This window comes from Propithecus coquereli, unplaced genomic scaffold (genome assembly GCF_000956105.1).
Source record: "Propithecus coquereli isolate 6110/MARCELLA unplaced genomic scaffold, Pcoq_1.0 Scaffold560, whole genome shotgun sequence".
Classification (NCBI taxonomy): Eukaryota; Metazoa; Chordata; class Mammalia; order Primates; family Indriidae; genus Propithecus; species Propithecus coquereli.
The window spans coordinates 205,741-218,253 of NW_012151508.1; the positions used below are offsets into that span (position 1 = coordinate 205,741).

A 12,513-nucleotide genomic window follows, 5' to 3' on the forward strand; every position below is an offset into this window, starting at 1 on the left:
GCCCTTCCAGACCTTGCCGTGTGTATCTCTTCTTCTGCCTGTTTATTCGTCTCCTTTAAAATGTCCTTTATGGCCAGGCATGACAGCTCACGTCTGTAATCCCAGCGCTTTGGGAGGCTGAAGCGGGAGGATCGCTTGAGCTCAGGAGTCCAAGGCTGCAGTGAGCTATGATCAGGCCACTGCTCTCCAGCCTGGGTGACACAGCAACACTCTAAAATAAAATAAAATATCCTTCGTGATAAACTGGTAAACAGGCGCACGTTAATTGAGCCTAAAGAGGGGGTCCTGGGAACCCCAAGGTGAAGCCAGTCGGTCAGAAGTTCTGGAGGCTTGGACTTCTGACCAGTATCTGAAGGGGGGCAGTCCGGTGGGCTTGAGCCCTCAACCTATGGGACCTGACACCATCTCCAGGTAGACGGTGCCGGAACTGAACTGGATTAGAGGACACCTGGGTGGTGTCCGCTACAGAGCTGCTTGCTTGCTAGTCGGGAGAAATTCCCACACATCTGGCTTTACAAGCATGTCGTGAGAGTGCAGTGGGACAAACTGAGTTTTTCCACACAATAGTGCACTAGGAAATTCACAGACCAAATCCAAATTCAAACTAAAACCAAGCCTAAGGCTTTAATCAAAATTCAGGTATAAATATTTGCAGGCTGAGACTTTAGACAAGCAATTCTCTGTGCCCCATTTACGAATGAGAAAAACAAGTTCCCTCAAGAGCGGTGCTGAGGATGACGAGACCAAGGCTGCCACAGGAGTTCGCTACCACGCCCGTCCTGAAAGCCTGCCCGGCCAAAACAACAGTACACGGCCTATGTGCTGGGCTGGACGTCAATAAGGAACACAAAATACGCTCTTCCCCTGTGATCTGCCACGCCTCGCCCAGGGAGTCACTGCAGCAGCACTTCGTTGGGGACAGGACGGCCACCGAGAGCAGCCAGGATGCTGTCAGTCATGTCCCTCATCATCTGCCGTCTGGCTTGGTGCGTCGCACTTCCAATGTGAGGCGTCAGAGTGACGTTCTTCAACTTCAACAAAGGATGATCTCTGGAATCGGAGTAAGCGAGGAAGACTGTTTAGAGTGGTCTGGTCTCTTTAACTCCATACTCTGGTTTCACCTCCTGGGGAAATCTCCCCCCTGAGCTGGGGAGGCCACAGCAGGCCCACTCATGCTAAGTCGCACCGAGGGTGACACCACTCCAAAGACCCCGGTATGGGAGGCCCAGGATTTTGGGTACAAAACATGCATCCTGACTGCACTCGGGCCGTTCGCTCACAGTGGCACAACAAGCGTGGCGGGTTAAAGGCACTGGCCGATCAGACAGGCAGGGCTTTAGAAGGGAATGCTGGTCTAGGCTGGCTTTGCTTTAATGAGGGGTGGCATTCGGAGGGAAAAGGTGTGTTAACTGGAACTAGCAGATTGGAGGGTGTTCTCTTCCAGGAGGAACGCAAGTGATGGAGTCAGCCTGGGAAGATGGAGGAGCAGAGGAAGGTGGCTCAAGTGGGTCAGACACAACGACGGTGGCACTAGAGCCTGGCACTGGAAAAAGGCTGTGACCTCACCCAGCAGGGTCTCTGGACTGCGTTAACACAGACAGAGGCTGAAGTGGCCCTCCATCTTGGCTGTGGCTCAGGGGGCACACCTGTGAGAATCTCATGGACCCAACGGGACAGGTTGCCTGCTCAAGCCCCTTCCTGGCCAAGACTCTACAGCTCCCCAATGCTGTCTGTGGGCTCTGCCCCTCTGTGGGTCCATGTGGCTGTTACCTGGGCAGGGGCTCCGGGTAGGTCACATCTAGCGCTGCGGCGCTAATAACCCCAGTCTGAAGAGCATCCACCAGAGCGTCCTGATCAACCAGCAGACCTGGACCAACGAGACAGCACCTCTGATCACCACAGCCTGACAACACGCCAGGAGCAGTGCTGGTCACATCAGCTGCTGTTTCAAACATGTCTTACTTTTGTTCTAATAACACGTTTAAAGGTAAATCAAAGTTTGACAAAGAACATGTGGACTTCACACTGCCTGATTATTTATTAGATGTAATAAAAACCAGGCCTGAGCCCACCACGTGCCAGGGAGAAAGCTAAGCCCTGCATGCACACTATCTCTCCGAATCCTGAAACAACCCAGCAAGACCAATATTCCTTTTACTGGGGGGTGGGGGGGAGCGGGGAGGGAAACGAGGCTCGTAGTTACAGACTTGCCCAAGATCACACAACTCCTAACACAACCCTGCCGATTCAAGCCCGAGTTTGTCTAACCCTGAGCCTGGGCCCATCTCACACCACCTCCCAAAGCCACAGCATTCGAGCTGAGCAAACAGCTCCCAACTAGCTTGATGCCTGCATTTGGAAATAAAGCTGACCCAAGCGTGCTCCATAACCATGGTTTCAAATCACAAAATCGCGTGTGAGTCTGAGCCCAGAAGCTGAGAAGAAATGCCCCTTCCCTTCAGGCTGAGGCCCACCCTCGGCCCCCATCCGTGGCCACTGCATAGGGCTGTGGCCTGGACATGGCCGCTGGAGGAAGGCCACTCTGAGGTCATTCCTGGGCTGTTTCCCAGAAGCCTGGAAAGCTGAGGCTGTGCCAGCCGTTCACACTCGCCTTGGAGGCTTGAGTTTCCAGGCAACTTACAAACAGCACCATTAGCTCAGCGCCGTGGGGTTTCCTGGCAAGCGTGGTTTTCCTCGTTTTATAGAGGAGAGAACCAAACTTCAGTGGTGCACACAGGGGTCTGGTAGCGCCAGGCTGCGCGTCTGTGCCGCTGGCCTCGGCCTGCAGAGGTCACCACCTACCCCCTTCCCTCTAAGTGCCACCACGGAAGGGCCGCCGTACCTGGTTACAGCACAGGGCCTGCTTCTTCCGGCATGTAAACATCAAATAACCAAAGTGACACTAAGTTATTTTTGAAAGTGATAGCTCAGAAAATTCATCTCCATAAAGAGATGAGATTTAAAACCCTCCATATTATGGCATTCTCATCCTTTTTGTTACTATTAATAATTTGAGGTTCAAAATGCCATAAAAATAAAAATCAGAAATATCTCTAAATAGAAAGTAAAAGTCCTATAATCCCCCTGCCACCAATCTAAGTGGATTTTTCAGACCATGGCATCATTTAGGAAAAAGGGTCAACTAGAAATGACCAGATGACTGCTAAGGGCTAGTTTCTGCCCCGTGGGCTCAGGGCGGTGGCGCACCTCTGCTGATGTTGACGAGGATGGACGTGGGTTTCATCAGCCGCAGCTCCCTGCGCCCGATCAGCCCACGGGTCTGGGGCGTCAGGCTGGCCACCAGCATCACAAAGTCCGACTGCTGCAGCAGGTTGTCCAGCCTCTCACAGTAAGTGGCCCCAACAGCTTCCTCCTCCTCCAATTTCCTGGAAAGGCAACAGGAAGAAAAATCACATCCTCTAGCCAGAAATTCATCACGTTGCCCTCATGGGAGGAGCCTCTTGGGGGAGCCAGAGCCTGTCCTCCCACTGGGCCGGATTCCATGTGGGCCCAGGAGGCCGGAGCCTGGGCAGGCCCCTCTGGCCGCTGCAAACCCTCAGAATCGTGATCGCAGCGTCCCCACCAGACCCTGAGCTCTGGAGGGCAAGTGCTCCCTGCTCCCATCTTGGGGCCCCCAGAGCCTGGGACAGGCCTGGCACCTGTCATCCCCCAGACATGCCTTCACCGAAGATCCCAGGCGAGAGACAGAGAAGCGCCTGACCAGAAAGCAGGTATCCCAGGGTCTGACGCAGGTGGGTTTTGCTTTCTCTTTTGTTCTGGTTTTGGTTGAATCTTAACTCCTGCTCTGGTCGCCCCAGACAGCTGATATTCAGCTGAAACCCTGCGTCCAGGTGCTCACGACACTGCTGCCCACAGAGCAGTTATACCAACCCTCTCCGGACTCTCCGGCTGGGACAGCACGCTCAGCCACACTGGAGGTGATGCAGGTGCCAGTTCTACTCAGTTCCAAAGCCATTCTTTGAATTTACCTGCGGGTCCTATTGTGGTACAGAATCTTCATTTCGAACGCTTTGGCCCTTTGAGCGATCCTGTAGCCGATGCTGCCCATGCCAACAATCCCCAGAGTGGCCCCCGTCACCTCCTGACCCATCCAGTTCACACAGAAGTCCTCTGTGTCTGGTGCAACGGCCAGCTGGCAGCCTGAAATATGCCAAGTGCAGAGTGAGCAGTGGACGCCCCCACAGACAAACCCACAGCCCCCACAGGGCTCTGACAGAGTGCGGGGGTCGGGACGTGCCCGGGCCATGCTGTTTGCACAATTGTGTCTCAGGGAGAGTTGAAGGACAGGAACAAATGATCGTTTCTTCAAAGCAAAACCAGGGCCTGCTGGTAGGATGCCTTAAAATAGAAACTTCTTTCACATTAAGAAGTATTTCTGGTTAAAATTAGTTTTGGGGTGTGTACATGTGTGTGTGTGTGTGTGTGTGTTAACCATTAGCCAGAAATAGAGCCTGGCTCCTGCTGCTTTTCCGGAACCCTTCGCACTGAAGCTTCATTTCAGGAGGGTGGGCAGTTGTGAGTTCCTAGGGAGGCTCCCAGAGGCGGTGGAGTGTGTGGGAGGTGGAATTCCCCCAGGTACATGCTGGCCTGCTGGGGTGATCCCAGGGCATTTCCATAAGGGCTCTGAGATCACTCACACCCACATTTTGGGGGGCTGCTGGGCTACGTCTGCTCCAGCTGCCAGCCTTGGGCACCAGCAGGCTGCAAACCGCCAGGAGAGGCTCCAGTCCCCAGTGAAATGAAGTCCTAGATGTGGGGTGAAGAAGTCAGGACCAGAAAGAGGCATGTAACTTAAAGAGACTTATTTGAATATATACATTTTTTTTGAGACTGAGTCTCACTCTGTTTCCCAGGCTGGAGTGCAGTAGCATCATCATAGCTCACTGCAGCCTTGAATTCCTGGGCTCAAGAAACAGATCCTCCCTGAGCAGCCTCCCAGTAGCTGGGACTACAGGTACACGTCACCACACCCAGCTAATTTTTCTATTTTTTCATAGAGACAGTCTTGCTATGTTGCTCAGGCTGGTCTTGAACTCCTGGCCTCAAGTGGTCCTCTTGCTTCAGCCTCTCAAAGTGCTGGGATTACAGGTGTGAGCCACCATGCCTGGCCCTATTTGCATATTTTACAATTATTTTAACATGTATGTTATTAAACATTTGTCATTTGGTTCTTTGGAAAACCACCATCTTCTATGAGTGTTTTACCTTCAAGGACTCTGCGGGCTGCGGCCAGCAGTAAGGCCATCCCCAGGTCTGCCGTGGGGTCAGAGACGGCGTGCGGTGTGTTGGCCACCTTCACGCCGAAGCTGGCGATGAGCTGCAGGTCCAGGTGGTTCACGCCAACTCCCCCGTTGGCAATAATCTTCAGGGAAGGCAAGCTCTGCAGAAGCTCCCGGTCAATGACCGGCTTTCCACCCCATATGTATATGGCTTGGATCTTCTGACGGAATTGTGTCTTATTTTCCACAAATTCTGTCATGGTAATGAGACTGAACTGTTTCTGCAGCTCTCCAATGTGACCCTCACATACACCATAGGGTCCTTCAAGTGCAAACACCAAGACTCCAGGCAGCTCTCCACCCTCCATGACCTGCAGAGAGACGGATGGGAACAGCCCATGCACATGTCTGCTACCCACAGGCTTTCTAAATTACAGCAAGACTGGAGTTCACTTCATTTCCTGGGCAAATTCCTATAAAACCTGAAAGGCAGCAGACCCACAGCACTGTGTACACAGTCTCCGCTGTGCCCACCTTCCCCATCACATGTGGGCTTAATTTCTGCCCTTTAATGGACAGCGGACAGGGGGACAGGGGAGGTGGCCCCTCCTGGAAGTCACACCCTTGGGTCTCCACCTGGAGTATGGCTCAGCAGAGACTCTGGCTTGTCTCGGAGCCTCGCTCCCTGTGCCTCCTATATCTGTCTCTCTCCCTGGGGGAAGGCGTTGCTGAGCTCCCAGATGACGTGGGAGCAGAGCTTCTGAGGCCTGCCAACCGCCGCGCAAGCCGGGAGGGATGCAGCTGCGCCAGCACTCAACTGCAGTCTCAAGGGAGACCCGAGTGAGAACCCCCAGCTAAGCCACTCCTGGATTCCTGACCCAAAGCAACCGTGACATAATCCATGTTGGTTTGCAGTCACTAGTGCTAGGGTAACTCATGCATGCAGCTGGTGGGGAGGCAAACCTCCACCTTCATCTCCCAGCAGGGCCAGAGAATTAAACTGCCATTTAATGCAAGTTCTACGTGTTTCGGGAGCCTTCGAAGGCCGTGAGAGTCCAGAGACGCAGTCACTCACGCGCTGAAGTGGACAAAACAGAAAGTTGTGGAAGTGATAAGGCCAAGGCACTTGGTACGGGGCAGGTAGCTGGGTTCAGAAGTAGGACAGTGTTAACAGTTTGTTTATACAGATTTCCTGTGGCTTCAACCTTTCATCCTTGGTAAGAACGCTTATCACGCACGGGGCTTTCGTCTCCTGCTTCTACAAAACAGAGCAAAGGTCGGAGGGACCGTCTGCGCCTTCAGTCAGTCGCAAGCAGACCCAGCACGCTGACCCTTCACAGCAACACGCAGCCCCTGAGACCGACCGGCTTCTGCTGTGAAACCAAAACGTCTGCTATTGCCTGTCGCGTGAATTAAATAAAGCTTCGTGTGCCTTGTTCCTGATTAAAAATAACATTTTTTTTTAACATTTATATCTTTCCTCTAAAAAGAAAACCTGTCAATTTTCAAGGCTTGAGGCTAATGAATGTATTTTTTATCTTTGGGTCACTGGAACTTGGCAGGAAAAACAAAGCTAAAGAATGTTTAAAACTTGTTCAAAGATCAGGCCGGGAGCGGTGGCTCACGCCTGTAATCCTAGCTCTCTGGGAGGCCGAGGCAGGCAGATTATTTGAGCTCAGGAGTTCGAGACCAGCCTGAGCAAGAGTGAGACCGTGTCTCTACTAAAAATAGAAAGAAATTAATCAGACAACTAAAAATACATAGAAAAAATTAGCCGGGCATGGTGGCGCATGCCTGTAGTCCCAGCTACTCGGGAGGCTGAGGCAGGAGCATCGCTTGAGCCCAGGAGTTTGAGGTTGCTGTGAGCTAGGCTGATGCCACGGCACTCTAGCCCTGGCAACACAGTGAGACTCTGTCTCAAAAAAAAAAAAAAAAAAAAACACTTGTTCAAAGACCAGAGCATAACTGGTTAAAAAAAAAAAAAAAGCCTTCTGTTTACTTTTTTGACTTTGAGTAAAATATTAAAATGGCTTTATCCCAGATAAGAATATTTTAGTTTATTTCACTGGGAGGTGCTTTGGTTCCTGACCTCTGTCTTCCCACGACACTGGTTAAAGGGCAGCGATATATTACACGACCACCACACACTGTGTCAGCGTTTGCACCGGGAAAAGGTCCACATCCTCCGGGTTCGCTGCCCCAGGAAGAGGGGACAAGAGCCCCACCAGGGGGGACGAGAGCAGCCGAGAGCGCACGCTTGGTCTCTCGCGCCACAATTCCTTCCGACAAGCACCAGCCTGACCCACCTCAACTATAGGCCGCAGTCAGACGCGAAGACCACGTCCTAGAGCGGCGACTCTGGGGCGGGGCCCGCAGGAGCCTGGTGGGGGCTGACTACACACCCAGTCCCTTCTCCTCCCTGAGTCCTACATCCGAGGCTGAGAGGACAGGTGGCCCTGCAGGGTCCCATGCTGGACAGCTCTGACGTGATCACCAGCAGGGCACTTCCACCTGTGAAATTTAGGAAAATCAAGATTCTTACAGCTTTGTTTTTGCCTTGATAGTTCAGGCATTCCCCTTCCTGACTGCTATGTGCATTTTCCTCACGCTGTCTAACCTGACCTGCTACAGTAGATTAAAAATTAGTTATTCAGATGATTGCTTAATTAAGAAAAGAATATTACCTTTGTCAAGATTGCCTTCAACAGACTCAAGGCTCTAGATTCAGGATTTTCTTCTTCTAAAGGCCCTGGAAAATTGAGACCCAGAAAGAAAAGTAGAATGAACTTCTACTTCTTTCAAAGCAAAGTCAGAGATTTATATAGTTTCCTGGTAGGTGTTGCCTGGGACAAGGAGGGGTGTGTGGTCCACTGACCCTTGCACCCTGGGAGCCGGGAGCAGCCATGACTGAGGACAGTGGCACAGGAGAAAGGGCGAGGGGGGGCAGGCCACCAATTTGCCTAGCAGATCGCTTGAGTCTGTACGCTGAGGCTTATCTCTGATTAACAGACGTGCCTAGCTTAGAATATTACAAACCTTCAGAAAAAGCTTAATTTCTTAACCAATTACAAACCAAAGAATCTTTAAACCCACCTATAACCTGTAAGCCCCTGCTACGAGATGTCCCACTTGTTTGGGACAGATCACTGCATACCTGCCCTGTATTTGTTTGTGACTTTCCTGCAATTCTCGTCTCCCCAAAATGTGTAAAACCAAACTGTGGCCCCACTGCCTTAGGACCACTTACTGGAGGCTTCCCGGGTGTGGGCGGGAACACAGGCAGGTGGCCGGGGGCCCTGTCCCCACCCAGGTCTCAGGGCAGGGGAGGGGGGCGCATGGCTCCCAGTCGCAGGGCCCCCCTTGCTCCCTCCCTGGCCTGGCAGGGTGATGCGGAGGTGCCCGCAGTGAAGCTGGTCTCTGCAGATCCTGAGAGCCCAGAGTGGCGTCAGTAGGTCCTGTGCGACGTCACTGCTCATTCTCCAAACAGCGCCCTGGGCAGTTAGGGGGCCCGCAGCGGGGCGGGGGCCCCACAGCTTGGATGGCAGTTTCCGCAGGGGAGTCTGGGGGTCTCTCCTCTGACCCCTCCCTACGTGTGGACGCTCCCCCCAGGTACCTTCCGATCTTTTCAAACGGATCACCGGCCTCCCTCTGCCTCACTGTGGGTATCTCTAGTGTCTGAAGATTTGCAGCGCTCTCTCCTTGACAGTCCGTCGTAGCTGAGTATCTGCCGCAACTTTCGATCCTGTCCTTGAGAGTGGCGTGTGCGGGCTGCTTCTAGTCCACCAACCTCACGGCTTCTTGTCCTGAGATTTTGATTTTCTTTTTACATTACTCCTCTCTCTTGATATTTGACAGGTGAGTTCAATATCCCCCAAATCTTTCTCGCTTTCCCAAAATTTTTTTCAAAGTAGCACCAGCTGGCTCTTGCCTTCCTCCCTTTCCACCTCCATGTTCTCTCGAAGTCTATTCTTTTGTTTTAGAGGTGGGTCTCACTCTGTCACCCAGGCTGGAGTGCATCACAGCTCACTAAAGCCTCGAACTCCCAGGCTCAACTGATCCTCCTGCCTTGGCCGGAGGTGGGTTTTGGGGATTCTTTAGCTGGCAATTGGTCGAGAGAGTTAGGCTTTGTCTCAAGACCTGGAGTCAGCAGAAAGAAATGCTTCAGCTAAGATGAGGGGACTTGCTATCTGTCACGTGACGCTACTCCAGGGTCAGGCTGGCAAGTGAGCCACATGATGCCAGGTTACTAAAACCCATTTAGTGAGATTTTATCACTTGTAGGTCTGGCTCACCAGGCCTCTTAGAAAGGAATTTGGGCAAGAAAACAGAAGGTCAGAGTTCAGTCCTCAGCTCCCTGTTGGCCAAAGATCACTCGGTGGGATGCACGAGCGAGTGGGCTGACAGCGCAGGAGGTCCTGGGGCTAGGAAGGCTCGTCCCCAGAGCTGTCCATCTGGTCATCTGGTGCTGTCAGAGGTCGGGGAGACCTGCAGCCGTGGGGCTACATGTGGCCTTCTGGATCCTTGAGTGCGGCCTTTTGACTGAATCCAAATTTTTTTTTTTTTGAGACAGAGTCTCACTCTTTTGCCCGGGCTAGAGTGAGTGCCGTGGCGTCGGCCTAGCTCACAGCAACCTCACATTCCTGGGCTCAAGCGATCCTTCTGCCTCAGCCTCCCGAGTAGCTGGGACTACAGGCACGCGCCACCATGCCCGGCTAATTTTTTCTATAAATTTTTAGTTGTCCGATTAATTTCTTTCTATTTTTAGTAGAGACGGGGTCTCGCTCTTGCTCAGGCTGGTTTCGAACTCCTGAGCTCAAACAATCCGCCCGCCTCGGCCTCCCAGAGAGCTAGGATTACAGGCGTGAGCCACTGCGCCCGGCCTGAATCCAAATTTTATAGAACAATTTGTTCTTGAAGTTTGGATTTGGTTGAGGGGTCACACTCGGGGATCTGGAGGGCCACATGTGGCCCCAAGGCTGCAGGTTCCCCCCGCCCCATCCCATCAGACTTACCCTCCTTGCCAACAGTTATTTGAACCTTGTGGCTAACTGTATTTGAGGATTATAGGACCAACACCAAGTCAGAATCTAATACATTTAATTTTTCTTCTGGCCAGTTGGTCTGTGAACTCAGAAATATTCATAAAATCCTAAGCCCCCTGCTGACTGAGTGGACCCCACAAAGGGTATAAGGCATAATTGCACCAGGCACCTGTTTCTCTTTTCGTAAATATTCATGCCTCCTCCTATAGCTTGTCACATGTGTATTTGGCCACCTGCTCAGTGTAACTTCCTACCCCCATTGTCCCTGCCTGGAAGCACATGTCCCTGGCATGTGGCCGGGGAGCTGCTGGAATGGCCACCTGCAGGCCTCAGCCCTCCATGAGAAATAAAGCTCTCCTTTCCAAATTATGGACCTCGTTCTATTTTTTGGGTTAACACCTTCATAGGTATAACATCCTGAGGAGGGTATAAATCAAATTCGAGAAACATCTGGTCTTCAGTGTCTAAATTGTCATAGAACTTGTTCACAGTTGACAAATCTATTTTTCCCACCACCTTGGTGTTGCACCATATACTGGTATCTGGGAGAGACAAAGAGGTTTTGTTACAAGAGAAATCATTTGATTCTACAGTGCCATTCTGTCATCTCTCCCAACAAAAATGGCCTTTCCCAGATACCAAATGTTATATCTCATGGAGGTGGATATTAGGGTCCAAATTTGGGAAAAATCAAGGTTTCGAGTGGTTTGCGGGCACAACCATTCTCCTTCCCTTTTTCACAGTCTGAGAGAGAAACGGGAGCTGTGTTTTCATCCGCCGGAGCAGCCATCGTCTTCCTGTGGGGAGTGTCCACATACGGTTTACAATGGTCCCAGTGCCTGCTAGGTAGACTACAGAATGCCCTTGAGCCTCATTCAATTTTGGCCCTTGAGCTTTAAGAATACAGTCTCTGAGGTCACATTTGCCATCTAAAAATTTCCATAAACTTGGGGGACCACGTCTTCCTCAGTGTCAGACTGAACCTCAGCCCTGAGCACCGCAGCTGCTCAGATCCACTTGCATAACGTGGACATGGGCCTCGCCAGGTTAGAGCACGTGCCCACTCCCGCCTCTGGGTTTGGGAATGTGTTTTATGGCTTGTCTGGTCTCTTCTACTCAGGTGATGAGTGCGGCGTCATCCTTTAGGGCAGCTTCCCGTCCCTTTCATCCTCTTGGAACAGCATTCCTTCTGTGGTGGCTGATTTCTGAGAGGTAATTTTCTCTTAGGGATGCCTCTCTTCACAGGCCATGAATTGGGCTTGTCCAATACACCTAGCCCAGTTCCCAGTCCTCCAGAGAGGTTGTGTTTTAGTCTTTTGGATGGCCAACTTTGGTGTATCCACCAGGAATGCTGTGATCATTGTATGCTAATGGCATAGGTGCATTTGGATAAGTGGAGTCAACCCCGAACCCTTGGGGGTCCCAAATGATCACAGGTGCATGGAGGCTACGCCTAAGTGTGCCTTTGTCTGGGTGGTCCATAAGGCTTCCCAGAGGTGCCCTCGCCTTGGGTGGAATATGTGCTGTCAGGGGTCTCTGTCCACCACAGCTGATCCCATGAAGAGATCTTTAAGGCAGTGTCAGTGCGGTTCGTGCCGGGTAAGGCCGTCTGGCCACAAGCACAGGGCTGCTGGTCGCTGGGCAGCGTATGCTGCGCAGGTTACACGGGAGGCAGTGAGGTTTCTCCCATCAGCCCCAGGCACTGTCTAAGCTTGTCATCATCAATATCTATGGCTGTGCAACATTCTATCTGACTGGACCCCTCAATAATCGTCCTTAGGCATTGTTAGGTAAATATTCCTGCAGGGCATCGTATTTGGTGAGAGCCTTTAAAAAGAGGTGCCCTGAAAAGGGGGCACCTCTGCGAATGTTCAGAGTGGAACTGTCCCAATCGGTGGCCTTCATTTCATCGGCTCTATGTCATACCAAACCACGTGGGCTCCATCGGCAGGGAAATCGGTGAGGTTTGCAGGGAAGCAGAAGCAGTTTTGGGGCAGGCAGATAGAGGAGACTGTGGGAAGGAGAGTGAACAGGTAAAACACTTTTCTGAGTTTAACAAGGAAATTCATAACCACACCCATCTAGAAAGTTATACCAAGGGAGATTCTGTAGACACCAAACAACCTCTATGAGATCTTGGTTAAAGCATTCAGGGTTTTTGGCAATATAATCTACAGCAAGTAAGGTAAGAATAAGAGTTATTTCAGGGTTCACGGGGACTGGCCTGGGCC

The 12,513-nt window shown here is 51.8% G+C and overlaps 1 protein-coding gene across 1 annotated transcript; it reads right to left on the bottom strand.

The window, feature by feature from the left end:
- Nucleotides 1–628: 628 nt before the first annotated feature.
- Nucleotides 629–12,216, bottom strand: LOC105821163 (glyoxylate reductase/hydroxypyruvate reductase-like). Its single transcript, XM_012657811.1, has 7 exons — nt 12,209–12,216; nt 7,925–7,989; nt 5,227–5,611; nt 3,990–4,161; nt 3,208–3,386; nt 1,771–1,867; nt 629–1,050 (listed from the first exon to the last, which is right to left on the bottom strand). The coding sequence occupies exons 3-7, from the start codon at nt 5,606–5,608 to the stop codon at nt 894–896; spliced, it is 987 nt and encodes a 328-aa protein (XP_012513265.1). The 5' UTR covers nt 5,609–5,611; nt 7,925–7,989; nt 12,209–12,216; the 3' UTR covers nt 629–893.
- Nucleotides 12,217–12,513: the final 297 nt, after the last annotated feature.

Excerpts from the sequence above, each read along its gene's own strand:
- LOC105821163 (XM_012657811.1), bottom strand. The coding sequence starts at position 5,608 with ATGGAGGGTGGAGAGCTGCCTGGAGTCTTGGTGTTTGCACTTGAAGGA. Across the intron at positions 3,387-3,989 it reads TACCACAATAGGACCCGCAG|GAAATTGGAGGAGGAGGAAG; the intron begins GTAAATTCAAAG and ends TTGCCTTTCCAG. Across the intron at positions 1,868-3,207 it reads CCTCGTCAACATCAGCAGAG|GTCTGCTGGTTGATCAGGAC; the intron begins GTGCGCCACCGC and ends TCGTTGGTCCAG.